The sequence below is a fragment of the Emys orbicularis genome, chromosome 2, assembly GCF_028017835.1.
Source record: "Emys orbicularis isolate rEmyOrb1 chromosome 2, rEmyOrb1.hap1, whole genome shotgun sequence".
NCBI lineage: Eukaryota > Metazoa > Chordata > Testudines > Emydidae > Emys > Emys orbicularis.
Window position 1 is genome coordinate 133911271 of NC_088684.1, and position 18572 is coordinate 133929842.

Sequence of the window (18572 nt, forward strand, 5' to 3'; positions counted from 1 at the left end):
TCTCTCTCCCCACTGCGTGTCACTCAAGGGCGTCAGTGCCCATCTGGAACAGGTTTCTTTTACTCTGTGCTAGGTTGTCTGTTTTACACAGTACAGTACACACATTTTGTCAACTCAGTCTTAACTATGGAACTGTGGCTGGTGTCTCCATAATGTTTGCGTGTGTGTATGTGCCCTTAAGTGGGCATTTATGTCCTATTCATGTACAACGCATGGTAGATTTATTAAAGTGACAAACTCGTTAGGGTTAGAATCTGCATCTGTTTTAAAGCTGCTGTCCCCTGGCAGGGAATAATATCATCGGGATTCTCAATTTTGCTCCGTTTGAAGTCCATGGGTCTGATTCTCCTCTCACACCAATGCAGTTCCATTGACTTCAGTGGAGCTACTACTAATTTACACCAGTGTGAGATTAGAATCATGCCCACTGCCTGGCACCTGAAAGAACCGGTAAAGACTTCAATTTTCAGAGCATAGTATTATGAGTCTGTACAGTGCCTAGCACAATGGGGCCCTGATCCTGACTTGGGCTCCTAACATTACTGCCATACAAATAAAATATATGAATAGTAACAGTTTACTTAGAAGGCCAATATGCTGGCATTGAGAAATGTAACTTCCTCTGCCCATGCGGCTCTGGGCAGGTGGAAGACCGATCGCAGCATTTATTATACAGTAATGTGTAATGCACTTGAGGTCAAAATGGCTTTCTGTGTTTTTTGTCCCCAATGCCTTTTTCTACAAACTTTCAGAAAACAGAATATTTATTAGTAATTGACAGTGTATCTATGATCCAAGCAGTTGCCCTATTTGCATGGCCAGCCGCCGAAATAAGGAAGAGGCAAGTGGCATGGTGATTATATGGTTTAAGTTCTTTTTAATGTGTGTTGATATGTATTTGAATATTTTACGATTATGGCTTGAATTTTAAGGTTGATTGTAATATGCTGTGTTTGGGGCACGTTGGCTAAATCACTATTAATAAACTTGACTTGACAGGAATGATAACATATCGCGTATGTGCACATCGTTACTTGGCTCCAAATTCTCTCCAAATTGTTGGCATAAGATACCAATCAAAAATCCCGAAAGCCACCATCCCCAGGCAGTCAAAGCATTATAAACTCAGCATGCACAGGTGGGGCGGTTTCTGGGGTGCAACCCCTCTGCTCTTGATTTATAAACACACACAGAAATGAGCAAGGAGTCTGACTCGCATTCCCCATCTGAACCTAATGGAGCATTGCCAGCTAAAGTGCCCAGTGGCTGAGTAACTGATGAGAAACCCATTGTGTAGGCACCATTGGCTGCCAGTCTCCTCTGCATCCCTTGTCAGCCACGTTAAGTGAGTTTCCATAGCATCCAGCCGCAGGGTATGCGCACATGAGGTTAAAGTTAATATTTAACTGGGAGACCCATTGTCGAGGTGTGAATAGATCTCAGCATAGGAAGGTCCCTCCCTCTGCCTCCTCCCTGGAGAAAGTAAACACGCTTCTCATTGGAAATCCTGGCAGCACAAGGAAGCAGGTGCTGATGTTCAGCTGGGGACGAAGGGACGAAGTCGTAAAGTGTTTGCTGTATGTAGGTTTTGAGCTAGTCAGTCCCAGGTGGGCCTAAGAAATTTAATTGTACCATTTTCTATTTGCAAGAGGGGAAAAAAAAACCCTGGTGAATATGGACTGAGCGAGATGGGCACTCAAGGCACACACAAACCCTTAGTTACGAGTAAGGCTACGATTTTGACATGGAAATTTCACAGCAAAGATGCGGAGGAAAAATGAAGTCATGGAAAGGATATAAACCCTCCTGCTTCAAGGCATAAGCTGATCACTAGCTGATGGGGGTTAGGAAGGAGCTTCCTCTATGGGCAGCTCATTCCAAACTTGCCTGCTGCAGGGCTCCTTGTCCCATGGTGAGCATGGTGAGCGCCACTGTCACAGACGGGATACAAGGCCCAGTGATCTAAGCCGCTATAGAAATTGCTGCGTTTAGGTGATATGATAATATAAATAATAATAAGGATTCTACGTGTGGGTTCCACCCCATTTCCACCTGAATTTCTTTATCAATTCCCAAAGGAAATGAATGAATAGGGAGTAGAAGAGGCACCTAGAGGAGTCAGCATGCATGACACATAAGCCGAGACAGCGGTAGGCAGGATTTGTTGTTGTTTGTTTTGTCACCTTGATACAAGCCGGGAGTACATTAATGTAGTGGTATCTTTACTGGCAGATTGACAGTGGTGCAGAGTGATGGTTCCATGGTGTTACAGAGAAAATCCAAGCTGGGGGTTATAATAGGATCCCCAGAGACGAAAATCCCCTGGAGATAATATTTTACCCTTTAGTGCTTTTCATCCAAGGAGCATAAGCACTTCACAGGCATTAATTAACACAACCTCACAACACCCCTGTGAGGTAGGTTGGTACTATCCGCTTATCACAGATGGGTGGATTGCACTGCACAATTGCTTTTCTGTAGGACAGTATGGGCTGACCCCACCTGCTTATAATCCCTTATCATAGATGAGACATAATGAGGTTAAGTGAATTGTGCAAGTTCACACAGCAGATGAGAATAGCCAGGGATAGAACCCAGGAGCCCTGGCTCTCAATGGCTTCCTGTAGACTGCCTGGCCACCCAGGTCCATGGGAATGGAAGATTGATGAAGCCAGGAATCCTGGGTCTTGTTGGCTGTCAGGAGGGAGGTTTCTGAGTTAGTCTTCTTTGATAAGACGTCCGGGGTTTTGTAAACTTGACACAGCTTCAAAGCAGGAGCTGCATCTTTGCTCCTGCTATTCCTCACTCTCTGCCTCCTCGTCACTACCATCTGTCAGGGGGAATTCCCGCAGAGGTTTCTGGGTGGCGTAGCATTTGGTTTGCATGGGGCATTCCTGGTTTAAAATTGCCTGGGAATGGGGGAAAAATAATATTGAATAATATAATATTTTAAAATAATAATTAATAATTAATTAATACAAATATCTACCATATCTACAAATATCTACCATAACCCAAAGCATTACACAGACTTTGCACAATGATGACAAACCATGGGCCAAGTGAAATTTTAGCTGTTTTTTTTTGTTTGTTTTTTTAACCATAGAAATTGTTTGCCCTCCAATGGATTCTGGCTTCTTATCCAAAACACAAGAGAAGAGTTTGTTCTGTTGAGTGGATAGAAGTGGCAGAGGTTGGGATTCACTCTTGTGAGCCAATGGGTGAATATTTTGCTAGTTGAGCATGGCAGGGTTAGAACAGCTGAAATATTATATTACTATTACAGTAAGGGACCCAACCAAAATTTGGGCCCTGCTGTGCTAGGAACACAATGCAAGACATACACAAAATATACAGTGCAAGACACTCCCTGCCTCAGATTTGCTTACAATCAAGCTAGACACAAGGTAGAAAGAGAAACAGGTGCAGAGAGAGGAAGTAACTTGCCCAAGGTCACACAACAAGCTATTGGCAGAGCCTAGGTATCCCAAGTCCTAGGCCAATTCCCTGTCTACAAGACCACTGTACCACAGATTTAACTCTTAGTCTGGCCTCAGTATTTCAGTCCCTCCAGCACCCAGACAATTTGTTAATATCTTTCTGGTGCTGCAGTGCCCAGACCTGAATACAATATTCTACACACATTTGCACCAGTGAAATGCAAGTCCCCTGGATTATCAAGACCACATGCTGTAGGATTCAACTCACAATCTTCTCCTCTTTAGCTGGAGGACTCCGCAGGTACCAGCAGAGAGGGGCGTAAGCAATGTTGGTCACTCCAATGATGACCATCAGCCAGGGAAACCCAATAGCCCGTACAATCACACCCCCTGTAGATGGACCTGGATATAAGGAAGGGTTAAACAAAGAGCAAGATTACAAAAACCTCCTTTGCCAAGTTGGAGAGGACAATACAGATGGACTGTAAAATTACTGTATCATGGCTGATTTCTATGCCTAGTATCAATTGCTTCCAGCCAACACTGAGGTGGGGTGCTGTAAATTAACGCTATGAAGCCATACACTGGTAAATCATCATATATGCTGTCCTTTCAGGCAAATGTTAATCCGTACCGATAGCAAAGCCCATGCAGAAGGCAACGTCAGCAATGGCATAGACGCTGCCATAGACAGAGGTGTGGCGAAGGTCCACCAGGTATCCCATAATAGGCATCATCGAGGAATCCACCATGCCTGCCCCCAAAGCAAAAATAATATGGTCAGCCATTGCCTTTTCCAGGTGAATCTCTTCAAAGGCAGACAGAAGGGCATGCAACACTTCTCCCGCACTTTTCAGCCAAGGCGCTCTGGGCACTGCACTTTCATTAGTCCTCACAACCTCCCTTTGCGAGACGGATAAATATTGTTATCCCCGTTTTACAGAATAGGGGGGAACGAGGCCAAGGAAAGCGATTTGCCCTAGGCCACAGAGCATGTTGGCAGCAGAGCCGGGACTGGGACCCAGATGTCCTGACCATGCTTTTTCCAGGATCTAGGGCTTTCAGTGTCTCTCCTGAGTGCAACACACACAATTCTAATCAAAGCAGCGCTCGAGGGTGAGACAAGCTACTGAGCTCCATCCAATGGCCTCTGAAAGGCCTAGTGCACCATCGCTGTCCCTGTGTTAGTGGCTCTGTGGTCACTTAACAGCACAAGCTTGTTTCTTGGCCAGACTCATTACCACCAAGAGTGGGAGAGGATGAGTGATAAGGGAAGTAGTTGAGAGCAGGGTATAGGGCATATTATAGGTTATAAGGGTTCCTGGGAGTTGACGCATGGACTAGAGGCTCTCAGCAACCAGCCATTGGATATGTTGTAGTGACATCTGCCTTCCAAAGGGATGGAGTAAGGATTATGGTATATGGGACTGCCTTGGACAGAGTGATTAGTTGCATTGGCATCTTACCTATGGCAAAGCCAAGCCCACCATTTGGGCCGATCAATCCATAAATATTTTGCGCAAGAGGCACCTTGGAGGGGAAAGAAAGAAGATATGAGGGAGGCCAGAGGGGCTTTGGCCAGAGGCCTTTCTTTGTGGGGCACATGAATAGTGGAATAGACGCACTAATGCAGCCACTGGGTCCTGTTAACTGCCAGGCATGTGAGCACACTTCTCACACCTCCAGGCCCAGTGGGACCTGCAGGAAGATGAGACAGAAAATTCACAAAAAGCCAGAATGTCAAAGGTATTTAGGCACCCATTCCCCATGGAAATAAATGGGTGTTAGGCACCTAACTCACTTGGGCACTTTGCAAAATCCCACTAGATGCCTATCTGCAACATTAGATGCCTAAATACCATTACACATCTGGCCCGAAGCCTGGGATACCGCAGAGCACCAGAACCCATTCAGTGCCCCGTGCCCCAGAAGAATTCTGTTGGCTTTTGAAGAAAAGGATGGTTCCCCATTTACAGATTCCACAGAGGGAGAGATGGGGCACCAGTGTTACTTCACATACCTTTGCCAGGGCACCTTAATCCTGATCTGAGGCACTCTTCCATTCCAGTCTTGGATCCTCATAAAGCACTGCCAATGACCCTTCATTGTGACTAACAGTAACCCTGTTGTTCACCCACCGCTCTGCCAACACAGTATCCTCTGCTAACCCTGTGCTGGGTATCCCCTGAGCAGAGATGACTTATCTTGGCTTCCTGATATGGAAAAACTCCACTAGGGGCTGGGCTGATATGCCCAAAGTCAGCTCAGGCATGATGGGGGCCCCAACCTAACCCAGTTTTGCACAGGTGAAAGGCTGGGGCAATGAAGCTCTTGGTTTCCCTGCCTAATCTCCAATGATTCTTCTGCAGAGAGGTCTCAGAATATCTTGCAATACTTACACAAAGGAGACTAATCCCCACCACAACCATTCCAATCAGGGAGCACAGCCACCTGCAACGAGGAAGAAGATAGGGAAGCATGACGCACTGTAACCCTCAAGGGCACGTGAACTGTCAGACCGGATCAGATCATGGGTCATTCCAATCTAATACAGCACCAACTATGCAATGCTACTCACTGAGGGGGAAAGTTTACTTCCTGACCTAGGAAGTTTACACCCTGAAGCATGAGAATTCAGCACCTTATCTTATCCTACATAGCCATAAATATTATTATTAGTCATAAAATTATTCAACCTCTCTGAGAAATCTGGACAGTATTTGGCTCAATATCCTTCTGCAGCAGTGAGTCCCATAGGTCAATTTTACTCTGCATGAAATAGTGAGTCTTTGTGTTGCTTCTAAATTTGCTGTCCTTTAATTTCATTGAGCTACCCTTCCTCCCCACCACACTGTAGTGTGAGACAGGTATTCCCCTGAGTAGGGTCACCTCCTCATTACAAATAAGCAGCTGGGTGGTCTGAAGACAGCTGGGAAGAACACCAAGGTTTGAAAGCCAGTGAGTTCAACTTACCGCCCCATTTTGTGGGCCAGCACCCCAAAGAGGTTGGTGCCAATGAGGTAAGATATGCTGGCAGGCAGGAATGCCATCCCTGCAAAAGAAAAGCCCCAGTCTCAAATACATACACATGATCATCAGAGAAGATTTGTCTAAGGACATCAGACTTTCCTCCCACCTCCCAAAGAAGTTCAGAGCTCAAGCCCTTTAGGCTCATAGTCAGATGCTCATAGTCAGATGCTCATAGTAACAACCACTTTGTAAATGCGTGGAAGAGCTCAAGGTCCAATTTGATCCGGCCTCCATAGAGTCAAAATCTGCTCCAGTGATGAATCATGAACAGTCTTAAGGGTCCTGTGGCACCTTATAGACTAACAGACGTATTGGAGCATGAGCTTTCGTGGGTGAATACCCACTTCGTCGAATCCGACGAAGTGGGTATTCACCCACGAAAGCTCATGCTCCAATACGTCTGTTAGTCTATAAGGTGCCACAGGACTCTTTGCTGCTTTTACAGATCCAGACTAACACGGCTACCCCTCTGATACATGAACAGTCTTGTGATCAGTCAAATAACACATGCTATTGGCCATGTGAGCCAGGGGAGATTAGACAGGGCAAATGAATATCCAATGCAAAGTCCCCAGACATAATGTATATTAGCCCTTACAAGGCAATGGCTTCTCTATTCTTCTCGGTTATTATTATTATATATCTGTATTACAGCAGTGCTTGCAAACCTCAGCCAAGATCAGGGCCACGTTGTGCACATACTGCGAGACAACCTCTACCCCAAAAAGCTTGCAGTTTAAATAGCCAAGACACACACAGGGTGGTAGAAAAGAAGGATTTCTATCCCCTTTTTATAGATGAGAAGCTGAGCCATCAAGTGGTTTGCCCAAGGTCACACAAGGCATCTGTGATAAAACCAGGAACTCAACCTAGATTGCGTGACTGTTGCTTTAACCATAAAGCCATCCTGCTACTCTGTATTGCTTTCTCTCTTTCTCCCCCTCCCCCTTCCATCTCATAGCGTAGAAAAACTGCCTATTGAAAAACCACAGGGATTATAATTAAGTTAAAATCAAATATTTGACCATCCTGCTGGTTTACCAGTTGTTTATTTTTAATATACTCTCCTGTACAGACTATAACTAAATCATGATTGCATCTATTTGCCTGTATATTAAGGCAACTTCCTTATTAAAGCACAGTGATTTGTGCTTAATTTCCTTTCCTCTTTTTTAAAGGTTATAAAGCATTGTTCATCCTGCAGGTTTGCTGGGGAAGTCTGAGCTTTTCCCGTTTCTCCAAGGAACACAAGGGTAGGCAGATTGAAACAAAAAAAGAATAACACTTGGGTTTATAGTTTATAGTTATAATTCTATAGTTGCTTTTAAGATGGTTGCTGTTCAGCAGCCCTGGGACCTATTCTCCTACTGCAGGATACCAGCTGTTCCCTTTGAAATCAATGGGAGTTACTGGTACCCTATGCAGAGTGGAGAATCAGGCCCCCTTTGTTTACTGCTCAGCACTGGTACCTAAGAGACCTGGCCCTGGTTGCTTTCTTTCCTGGCTTTTAGGCCCCTGCAGCAAACTCAGCCCTGGGTGATGAGGGGAGAGAGGTTATGCTGTTCTGCAGTTTCCCCATGGGAGTGACATGTCAGTGGAGCCAAATGGCTGCAGATGTGTTTGTGCAGTGCCTAGCACAATGGGGTCCTGGTCCATGACGATAGGTCCTAGGCACTAAGTAATACAAATAATTAATAATGATCACAGGTCATGGAATCTGGAAGGAAGGGGTGCAAAATTGGAATCTGGGTGGGGGGATCCTTCCCAAATAATGCATGTTATGTATTAATCCAGTGTAGAGGAGCAGCTCAGCTGGGACACTGCTTTGCCATGTGCTTTATAAATGTGAAGATATGTCCTGGCTGCGAAGTTGGGACCCAGATTCAAAGTTCCCTAGGGGTGTTTGTACTGAGAGTTTGGTTCAGCCCAAGGAGTTTGTGCTTGGATCCAAATTTTTCTGGGGATGGTTACAGCTGAGTAGTTATATAATACAGATATATTTTGGTTTGGATTTTTCTCTTACGTTCCCAGGTTAGCATGCCTCTTCCTCTGCAAGGGCCTGATCAGATGTCCACTGACGTCAACGGAAAGATTCCACTCATCTTCAGTGGGCACTGAATAATTCCATAGTGAATTGCTCAGTGACTTCCATTCCCACCACCAAGCACTATCCCTTCCCTCCACTATCCACAGCCCCTGGGAGACGAGTCTGCTAACCTCATCTACTCCTGCTCAGTCACTCACTGCAGTCAAGGCATCATGGCCCCTTATCTGGATGAAGGCTCCTGCCTGACTAGTTAGTAACTCAATTAGCAGCTCTCATTAGCTCTGCTGCTGCCAGGTTGTAATTCAATTTGGGTTGTAAGTGTAGCTTGGAGCGTCCCCAAAGGTCATTCCACTGCCAGTTGGCTTTTATAATTTTTTTGTACCGAAGGTAGGCAATGTTACCTCCTTATCACATTTCCTAGACAGTGAGTAATTAGTATGTACCATGCGTCCCTCCCTGTGACTCTGCAAATAGCCTTGTTTCACCTGTAGCTTAAAATTGTGTGTTGAGATTGTGGCACTGGCAGAGGCTTGGGCTAGCCCCCTGAGCTTGGACCCAGCCAACCCTGAGCTCGGGTGGCTAGCCCAAGCCTCCACCGCTGCTGCAGCATCCACACTACTATTTTTAGCACACTAGCAGGAGCCTCACTAGCACAAGGGCCAGGAAGCTCGCCCCCAGTTGCAATGTAGACTGACCCGCGTGCCGATAATTCTGCAATGAAGACATACCCATAGAGAACCTGGGCTCTGGTTCAGGTCTCAACAGCAGCAGTATGCTGACCACACAGACCAGGTACTGAGCAGGGAAACCTGCTAATGGGCTAAGCCCTGTTCTAGTGTCTGGCCACGAAAAGGGCAAAATTCAGCAGCGAGGTAAGCAGGCACATCTCCACTGATTTCAATGGAGTGGCACCCCTTACCCTAAGGATAGATTTGATCCTAAGTCACCTAGCTTCTACCTCACAGGATGATATTGCTTGGTGTACCGGCTCAGAGAATGTGTCAGGCCTGACTGAGACAGCTCCCAGAGGCCCCCTCTCCTGTGTGGGAGTTGCATTATTATGGGCCCATCTGCAAAGCACTTTCTTTGACTCCTTTCTCTTTTTTCAACCTGAGTCCTGATTCTCCTCTCATCCCGGTGTCACCCCACTGACTTCAGTGCAGTTATTCCTGATTTACATCAGTGTATGTGCAGGGAAAATCAGGTCCCTGGATGTTTCTCCCTCTTCGGTCAGGAATCTCCTCTAACTTTTATTTATAGACAGCAGGGTGACCCCCATCCAGAGACCATGAGTGTCCCTCTACTCTACATTGCAATAGTCTGGGAGCACTCATCCTTTGCAGGTGGATGCATACATTTCATTTCATGCAACAGGCAGCACCAGCACCTTCCCCACCCGCCTCTTCTGAGCTGATGTGGTTTAAACACATGCAGGCTATTATTATTGTTCAGTAACTAAGAAGGCTGAGAAACGAGGCACCTACCCAGCTGCCACTTTGGGGAGCACATGGTTTGCATCATCCAGATGGGTAACGTGGGCTCCAGCATTGCCACCCCCATGTTAGCAAAGCACAGGGCACCTGGGAGAGAGAAAACAACAGGAAACACTCCATTTTAATGGCCCACATTTCCAGGGCCGGCTCCAGGTTTTGTGCCACCCCAAGTGGCCAAAAAAAAAAAAGCCACGGCAGCGCGATCGCGCCGCTCCACTCTTTGGCAGCAATTCGGCGGCAGGTCCTTCGCTCCAAGAGGGACGGAGGGACCTGCCGCCGAATTGCCGCCAAAGAGCTGGATGTGCCGCCCCAATAGCCGCCGGAGTGCCGCCCCTTGGTATTGGCCGCCCCAAGCACCTGCTTCTTTAGCTGGTGCCTAGAGCCGGCCCTGCACATTTTGATCCGGCTAACGGATTACGAGTACGACTCCATCACAAGCCCCTGGTGAATAGTCTTAAAAACAAGGTAAAAATGCACTGTGGGGCAGTGAGGGGTGCAGCCATCCCGCCTTACCTGCAGCAACCAGGATGTAGGGATCTCGCAGCAATGTGAATACGGGGGTGCCTTTGGTGCTCTGCATAATACAGAAAGGGGAGGGGGGGTTACAAGTAGTGCTCTAGGGAAAGCATGTAAACCAAACCAGATGCTGTAGAAGTGCACGGTCCAGGTCGTGAGCCAGCCTGTGTGTGTACAGATGCATGGCCCATGTGGCCAGCCAGCCCTTCTGTGTAAAGGCACATTGGCATTGTCCTGTGAGAGCCAAGATGGGGAAGGTGCTAAGAGAGCTGGTTCCACCATGGGATTGTTTCTGAGCTTCCCTTTCCAGGTCAGTGTCCAGTGTCTGTGTGTTCAGCTCTTCTCAGCATTTTCACCTAGCTATGGTTCAAAGAGCCAGCATGTCAGCTTGTTATACCTGAGTCCAGATCTGCCAACCTGGCATCTTCCGTTCATGGACTATTCTTATAGTGAAATCAGCACTGAGTCACTCCTAGCATCGCCGGTATAATGGCTGCCTATGGAGCACAACGCGCTGGTCAAACTGCGGCTGCATGCAGGGAGCCCTGCTGCCATGGACTGGGTAAATCCACACAAGTGTCTGGCCAGCAGCAGGAAGCACAGCAGTTGTTTCTCACAGGGCATCCTATGGACATCCATAAGAACTGAGCCCCTTTCACAGGGAAGGCTGAATTTCTGGCTGTTTCAAAAGGCAGATAATAGAGCCAAACAGTGCTCCCAGTGACACTGAGAGTAACAACTCTACTGAAGCAAATGGAATTATTCCAGAGTTACACGAACATCAGTGAGATCAGAATATCACCCGGGAATCTATTAAATACACGTTACAATGCACTAACCACTCGTCTAGGTAACCATTCCCAGCTGCCATCTCTGTCCCTTTCCCATGCATTCATGTCCCAGTGCCGCCATGCTCTATGGCTGGCTGCCTCACCACAGTCTTCCCCTACAGGGAAGCCATGCCCGCATTGTTCACACTGTCTAGCACAAGGTCACACACTCATATGTTTGTACTTACTTCGGGGGAAATCTTAGAGGGCTGCAGGATGCACAGCTGTAAAGCTAAGAGAAAAATACCATTATTTGCTTATTCCTTGGCACGGCACCTTCATCCATTATTACCTCATGTCTCATATTTACTGTAGACCCCCCTTCAGTATCTCAAAGCCCAGTGATCCCAGAAATGGGCCAGCGGTCCCAATTCTAACACACTCAGGGGCGTCTGCTGAGATGGGAGAAATTTTAGGCCCCAATTCTGTTCCGACAAAACTCCCGTTGACTTCAGTGAGAGCAGGATCGGGACATTATAGTGTGAGTGCTTTATCCAAATACGAAGCAGTAAAACATACAAACAACCTACGTTAAGGTGAGAGCCATTTGTTGGGCAGTCACAATGAGAGCACAGTCGAAGTTAGAGATGGAAAGACCTAGGGTAAGATTTACAAAGGGGCCTAAGGGCCAGCTTTGCAAAGGTATTTAGGCACTTAACTTGCATTGAAATCAGTGAGAGTTTTAAGGTCAGATTACACCCTGGGAGATTTAGAAGCCTAAATCCCATTTTCAAAAGTCTCCCACGTGCCTAAGGGCTTGTCTCGTCTCTATGGCAAGTGCAGCAAACCAGGGTGTGACTCTACAGTGCACCAGCTTACCACAAAGTCACGTCCCATGTGGACACTGCTGCAGCACAATGACATTCCTGGAGCGTGTTTGTGCTCCGGGATTTTCACTGCTCCGTAGCTGTGTCCACACAGGACACCACTGCATGGCAAGCTGCTGTGTTGGAGATTCACAGTCTGTCTTGCTGGGCAGTAATTTGCCATTTAGACAGGCCCTTAATCTCTTTTGAAAATGGGATGTAGGCTTCTCAATGATTCAGGTGCTTTTGAAAATGTTATCCCCATTACTTGGATTGTAAATTCTTTGGGGGCAGGGCCCATGTTTTCATTGTATGAGTGTAAAGTAATGGGGCCTGGATCCTCTAGGCACTATGAGTACAATACAAATACAAGTACAAATAATAAATTGTAATAACAACAAAATTAGGTCATGATGTCTGTTCCACCATGCTAATGATTTTATCTCAGCACGAAGTGACAGAGTATTATAAACAGAGCAGTATTGATGGCTATAGTTAACGATGCCGATTACTTACTATAGGCAGAGTTGATATCAATGCTTCTAGTTAAGGTTGCCTATCACTTACTACTATAAGACCCTGTTTTCAGTTGTTTTCTGCTTAACCGGGAGTGTCTGTTAAGCAGAGAAGCCACTTTAGCCAGCATATGGAGCTCTTAACACACATTTCCCTGAATCTGTTACCCACTCCAGTGACGCAATCAAGTGGGTTATATGGGGAATGAGAGGCTGGGTCTGACGGTATCTGTAAGTCAGACGTCAGGCAGTGAGCACAGAGCCAGTGTCTGAATGTGCACAGTGCGGAGTGCACAACAAAAAACAGCGATAGTAACTGCTGCTGCTAATAGCACTATAGAGCCTGTCTATTCCTCCATACAAATCCTGGGATGTTTCCTCTCAGATACCCATTCTTGAATGTGTTAGTTTGGGGGTGGATACTCGGAGCTGTGAAGCCAAAACTAGCCAGCACACTTGGTTACTCACCTCCGTCCAAAAGGGCTAAGAATGCCAGGATCAGAAAGGGGGCTGATTTTCCAACAAACTCATACATCACGCTTCCAAAGGGAGCCCCAACTGCAAGGGAAAGGGCTGGGTCAGTCCGATGGGTGTGAAGGGTATGTGGGTGCGGTGGAGTTTCGGCAGGAGCAAAGCAACAGTCAATTGTTCCTGATGCCTGACCCCAGACCCAATGGAAAGACTCCTGTTGACTCCCATGGGAAAGCCGGCATTAGAACCGTGGCATTATGTCAGCACTCTGCCCACCTCTCATTATGTATTGAACTGAAGAGGCGGGGAGAAAGAGGAGGGAGCATTTTATATTCGGTTATATTCAATTTTCATGGGATCAGGTGTCTGCTGAGAAAAATTTCCAGCACGAGCAGAAAACAGTGCCAGAGAATGAGCACAGGAAAAAAAATGGGGCTAAATCATGGGACTGGCAGGAGGAAAGACCAGCCATGCCTTTTGGAATGAGCCAGCGTTGCATGTTAGGGGACAGGTGCGACAGTGGTGCAGAGTAAGGACTTGGGGAAACCGGCATCTAATGGCTGAAGAAGCATCAGCGTTCTCACTAATCTAATTTTTTTGGGAACAAAGTTTACTCACCAAGCACCCCCAATGCCAGACCTCCTAATGCTATCCCCATAGCGTTTCCTCTCTCGTAGTCATCTGTGTACACACTTGCCAGCATTCCCAGGCCTGGAAATAGAAAGGAAGCAGAGGTAAGTTGAGTTAGGCTTCTAGTATCTCATCAGGACCCATGTCTGAATCACACCTGGATACTTCAGTCTCCAGCCTACCTGAGCTCAGTTGTCTATGTCACACCTGGGCCCCTAATTTCATCCTGTTTGTAGTCAGTGTTATGTATTACCATGCTCTGTATTGGAGTATGTCTACACTCCAAGCACTACAGTGACACACCTGCAGCGCTGCAGCTACACCACTGGAGCGTAAACACTGGAAGGTTTTTTTTCCATCGGTGTAGTAAATCCAGCCCCTCGAGAGATGGTAGCTAGGTCAATGGAAGAATTCTTCTTTCGACCTAGCTGCACCTACATGGAGGAATAGATTAACCCAGCTACATCGCATAGGACATGACCTTTTTCACAGCCCTGAGCAATGTTTCACAGATCTAATTTTTAGGAGTAGCCCATGCCTTAGTGTCTGCACGAGCGATGTGCCAAATGGTGGCAAAGGGGAGGAGGAATTGGAAAGGGTTCAGAGAAGAGCCACAAGGATGATAAAAGATTAGAAAACATGCCTTATAATGATAGACTCAAGGCACTCAATCTATTTAACAAAGAGAAGGTTAAGGGAGGACTTGATTACAATCTCTATGTAGCCACATGGAGAACAAATATTTAACAGTGGGCCTTTCAATGTGGCAGAGAAAGGTACAACATGATCCAATGGCTGGAAGTTGAAGCTAGAAAATTCAGACTGGAAATAAGGAGCAAATTTTTCACGGTGAGAATAATTAACCATTGGAACAATTTACCGAGGTTTGTGGTGGAGTCTCCATCACTGACCATTTTTAAATCAAGATGGGATGTTTTTCCTGAAAGGTCTGCTCCAGGAATTATTCTGGGGAAGTTATGCAAGAGGTCAGACTAGACGATCACAATGGTCCCTTCTGGCCATGGAATCTATGAATTCTAAGCCCACAGAGTTTAAAGCTCATCCCTTGAACCGTCTGAAATCTGATTCCTGGTCTGTGCATTGTAGCAACTGGGGCCTCTTTTGAGTAATCTTCCTTCTATCCGGTGCTTGTTTGGGCACGCTAGTGAGAGCTTCCTAGGCTGGAGGAAGATCTTTGTGATTCTCTGCTCTGCAAACTGAACCATCACATTTCACACTCTGTGAATTTTCACTCTCTATGGCCCAGGTTGCTTGAGAGGCACCATTTAAGCTCAGACAAAGCAGCCAAAGTCCAGAAGCTGCTTGTGGGACATCAGTCCTCCTAGCTGGCTAAGATCTGCCTTGCTGCCAGCTGCTCCCATAAGCCAGTACATTTACCTGCGACAGATGAAAAGGATGAGCCAATGCCCTGGAGTGCTCGAGCCACAAGCAGCAGGGTGTAGGTACCTGAGAAAGCAAACACTGGGGGGAAAGCAGAAAGGCAGAGTCAGCATTTGGGGCTATTTTTCAAGCCCATCTCTAATTAAAACCAGCTTGCACAAATCTTCTTAGCTATGCACTCACAGGCCTATAGTCTCTGAAGGCCACTTCAGTGTGTTTCACTATCCTCTGGTCCAGAGGAAGGGAGGTCACCACACACCTTCTTCAAAGATCTCCTTTTTGGAGCCTTTAAATGGTAACCACCCTGATGGGGTCACCCAGAGGTGTTCCAAGAAGAGTGGAATGCTGCTGCAACAAACATCCAACTCAAATGCTGTCAAGCACTGGAAACCACTTGTTGAATTTCACTCTCTGTTTATAGAATGGGAGTGGGCCGATCTGCTGTCCTCCTATATCTCAGATATTGGGACAGTCATGGACAAAGGATCCCAAGGCTCCATGTTGGCCTCATTGCAGATTAGTGACTGGTTCACTGGAACAGACCTGACGCTACCCGGTGAAAGGCAGAGAAAGAGAATACTCACTGACTGTAGAGAGAAACATGATGATGAATCCAGCGAACATGGGAATGTGGTATCCTATCCTAAAAAGGGAGGAGACAGTCAAGAACTCAAGAAGAGTTTAAAACCAAGGACTTTATCTTAGCACCAATGCATTATTGCATGTATGTGAATGAGTGTATGTCTGTGTACATGTATGAGTAAATACTGTATGTGTGTATGAGACTGCTGGAGAATGGGGGAATATGGGTGAGTACAGTATATGTATGTGTAGGGGTATAAATGTATGAGTATGTATTCAAGGCTCTGTGTGTGTGGCTGTGTAGATGTGTCTCTAAGGGTGTGGTGAGTGTGCATCAGTGCACCTATGTGTGTTTGTATAGGGAAGTGTGAATGTGTGCACCGTTGTATATGAGTACGTGTCAGTGAATGTTTTTATATGGAAGTGTGAGGATCTATATCAAAGTATATGGGTGCAAATGTGTGTGTTAGTCTCTACATATGTGTGCATAAGTGTAAATGTGTGTGTATAAGTGTGTGAAATTATTGTAACAAGTTCTAGGACCCTGCACAGAGATGCAGATTCATTTTGCTGACCCATCCTGCCAGCCAGATCAGGGGGTCCTATTAGCTCTAACTCAGACGCCTCTCTGAAGCAGAGGAAGTGAAGTGCAGGGATAGAAGTACTTGTGGCACCTTAGAGATCCTGCAGGGAAAATACCTGGGAGCATCAAGCTCTGGGGGAATTTTAGGCTGAGGATTATGTGATGATGTTGTTATTTAAGTTAAAAATAAAGGCAAAGACAAATTTAAGGGAGTGGGGAGGGAGTAAACCTGGCCCAATATCTAGTGTGTGGACTCTGTGAGAATGCCACCTGCTCACTAGTATTTATTTACTTGACAAGGATGGGTAAAAAAATAATTCCTGTTCCCTCTTCAAGTACAAAATGTTGTGATTACTAGCTACTGACAAAGAATGTGTGACAACATTTCAGTTCTTTCAGTCTCATTGGAGCATCATGCAAGCTATTGATGCCCTCGGCTCAACTTGGTACACAGTTCCTAACTCAGTCATGTAGCTTGGACTGAGCAGGACCTGGGACAAATGAGTTCTCGGCTAGGGAGCACCAATAATGTTTCCTTAGTAATGTACACGTTCAAAGCAATTTGCTGGCTTTCTTAACGATGTGGAATTCCTGGACGATTGGATGTTGATATTTCCACTGTGTTATTCTAGCTCACAAATGGCTTTGGTGAGCTCCCATACTGTGTTATCGTAATGGTCCCAAACATGGGTCATTGGCAAGGCTTAAATGCATGCCCTTCAGCGCTGCAACACAGACCTCTACTATTTAAGAAGGAGTAACTTTAATTGCTAGCAGCAGCAATAGGCTGCTATCCTTGAATAGACTAGCCACTGGAGGGGGAATGTGACCCAAATTTGTTCATTGCATTACATGCTCACAGCCTGGCTGACATACCTGTTAGTCAAGGGACCCACAAACGGATTGATTATGAGCTGCATAAGAGCCTTGGAGGCAAACAGCAGTCCAACACGCACGTTCTCCTCCATGAGGAATGCCTCACCATCTACACAGCTGTTTTTTGGTGGCAGGCTGGCCCCAGTGAGCTGAGGCAGGCTGCTGTTTTCTGTCCTGTTCACCCCCACTGTGGTGTTGACAGCCACGTAGTCTGAGACAGTCACTGTGGTGTTGTCAAAGTAAGAGAACATGGAGGAGAAGGGAGGAGCTGCAAAGGCTGTGGGGGCTGCCATGAGCCAGTTCTGGGAAGCAGAGCTGTTAGCACCTTCATATTCTGTTGCATAGAGGAAGGTGGGGATGATTGGCACTGGAAGAAAATTAAAGGAGGAGATTAGTTAGTGTTTTATTCAGCACTTCTGGTGTGTGTGTGGGAAATTAATGAAAGGTTAATAGTTCGAGCTAGAGACAGGTATCAGGTAAACTGCCCACACCCAACTCTCCTAGTGCACCTTGCTCCAGACCTGCAGCACTGCCTGGAATGGAGACCAGTCAAACTCATTTCTCTTGTTATTGGTTTCTGCAGTTGCAACTGAGATTTACAGAGTCTTAATTCCTTCAGCACATCATTGAGGACACCTTGACACCTACACACGCACCCACACCCATACTCAACATACCCACAACAGTGAGCAGCATATTGTCCAGCAGCAGAGCGACAAACACGACCACCAGAACCAGTTTCCGCGACTCCCTTCCCTCCTTCAGCCACCTCCAGGGGGCGCACTCCACCACTCGAGGCATTATTGGAAACCCAGCAGGGCTGCTTCAGTCTTTGACTCCTGTGTGTGCTCCACCCACTTCTTAGGGCTGAGGATGTCCTGTAATCTTTAAGAAAGACACTCTGCAAAATACGCAGGAAAATACATAGGGCCTGATCCAAGGGCCAGAAGTCAACTGGAATCTTTCCATTGACTTCAATGGGCTTTTGACCATACCCCATTTAGGCTTGGAAAGATTAGATTTGTATCGGTAAATGTCATTAAACATCAGTTTCACCCTACACACGCAAACAAATTGAGGGAAAAAATATTTCCATTGATAATAATCAAAATTTAGAATTAGGCAAAGTAAGAAAAATGTTGCTTGAGCACTTATAAAATTTGATGTACGGTTATTTATTTTGTATATTTTGACATGTGATGTTGACAATTTGTGTGTCAATAGTTATAAAGCTTTAACTTTTTGAATCTCAGTGTCTGTTATCAATAAATCATTATTATCTGACCTCTCCCCATAATTTCCTGCAACTGTAAACATGTAAGTAGATAAAAATTGAAAAAAAAAATGCTTAG

At 46.1% G+C, this 18572-nt stretch overlaps 1 protein-coding gene across 1 annotated transcript; it reads right to left on the minus strand.

The window, feature by feature from the left end:
• Positions 1–2795: 2795 nt before the first annotated feature.
• SLC18A1 (solute carrier family 18 member A1) lies at positions 2796–18021 on the minus strand. The gene is made up of 15 exons (XM_065399257.1): positions 17898–18021; positions 17221–17587; positions 15764–15822; positions 15177–15260; positions 13767–13859; positions 13146–13235; positions 11545–11588; positions 10524–10584; positions 10002–10097; positions 6414–6492; positions 5840–5891; positions 4907–4970; positions 4075–4194; positions 3709–3842; positions 2796–2909 (listed from the first exon to the last, which is right to left on the minus strand). Exons 1-15 carry the CDS (start codon positions 18019–18021, stop codon positions 2796–2798), a joined length of 1581 nt encoding a protein of 526 aa, XP_065255329.1.
• Between the last annotated feature and the right edge of the window lie 551 nt (positions 18022–18572).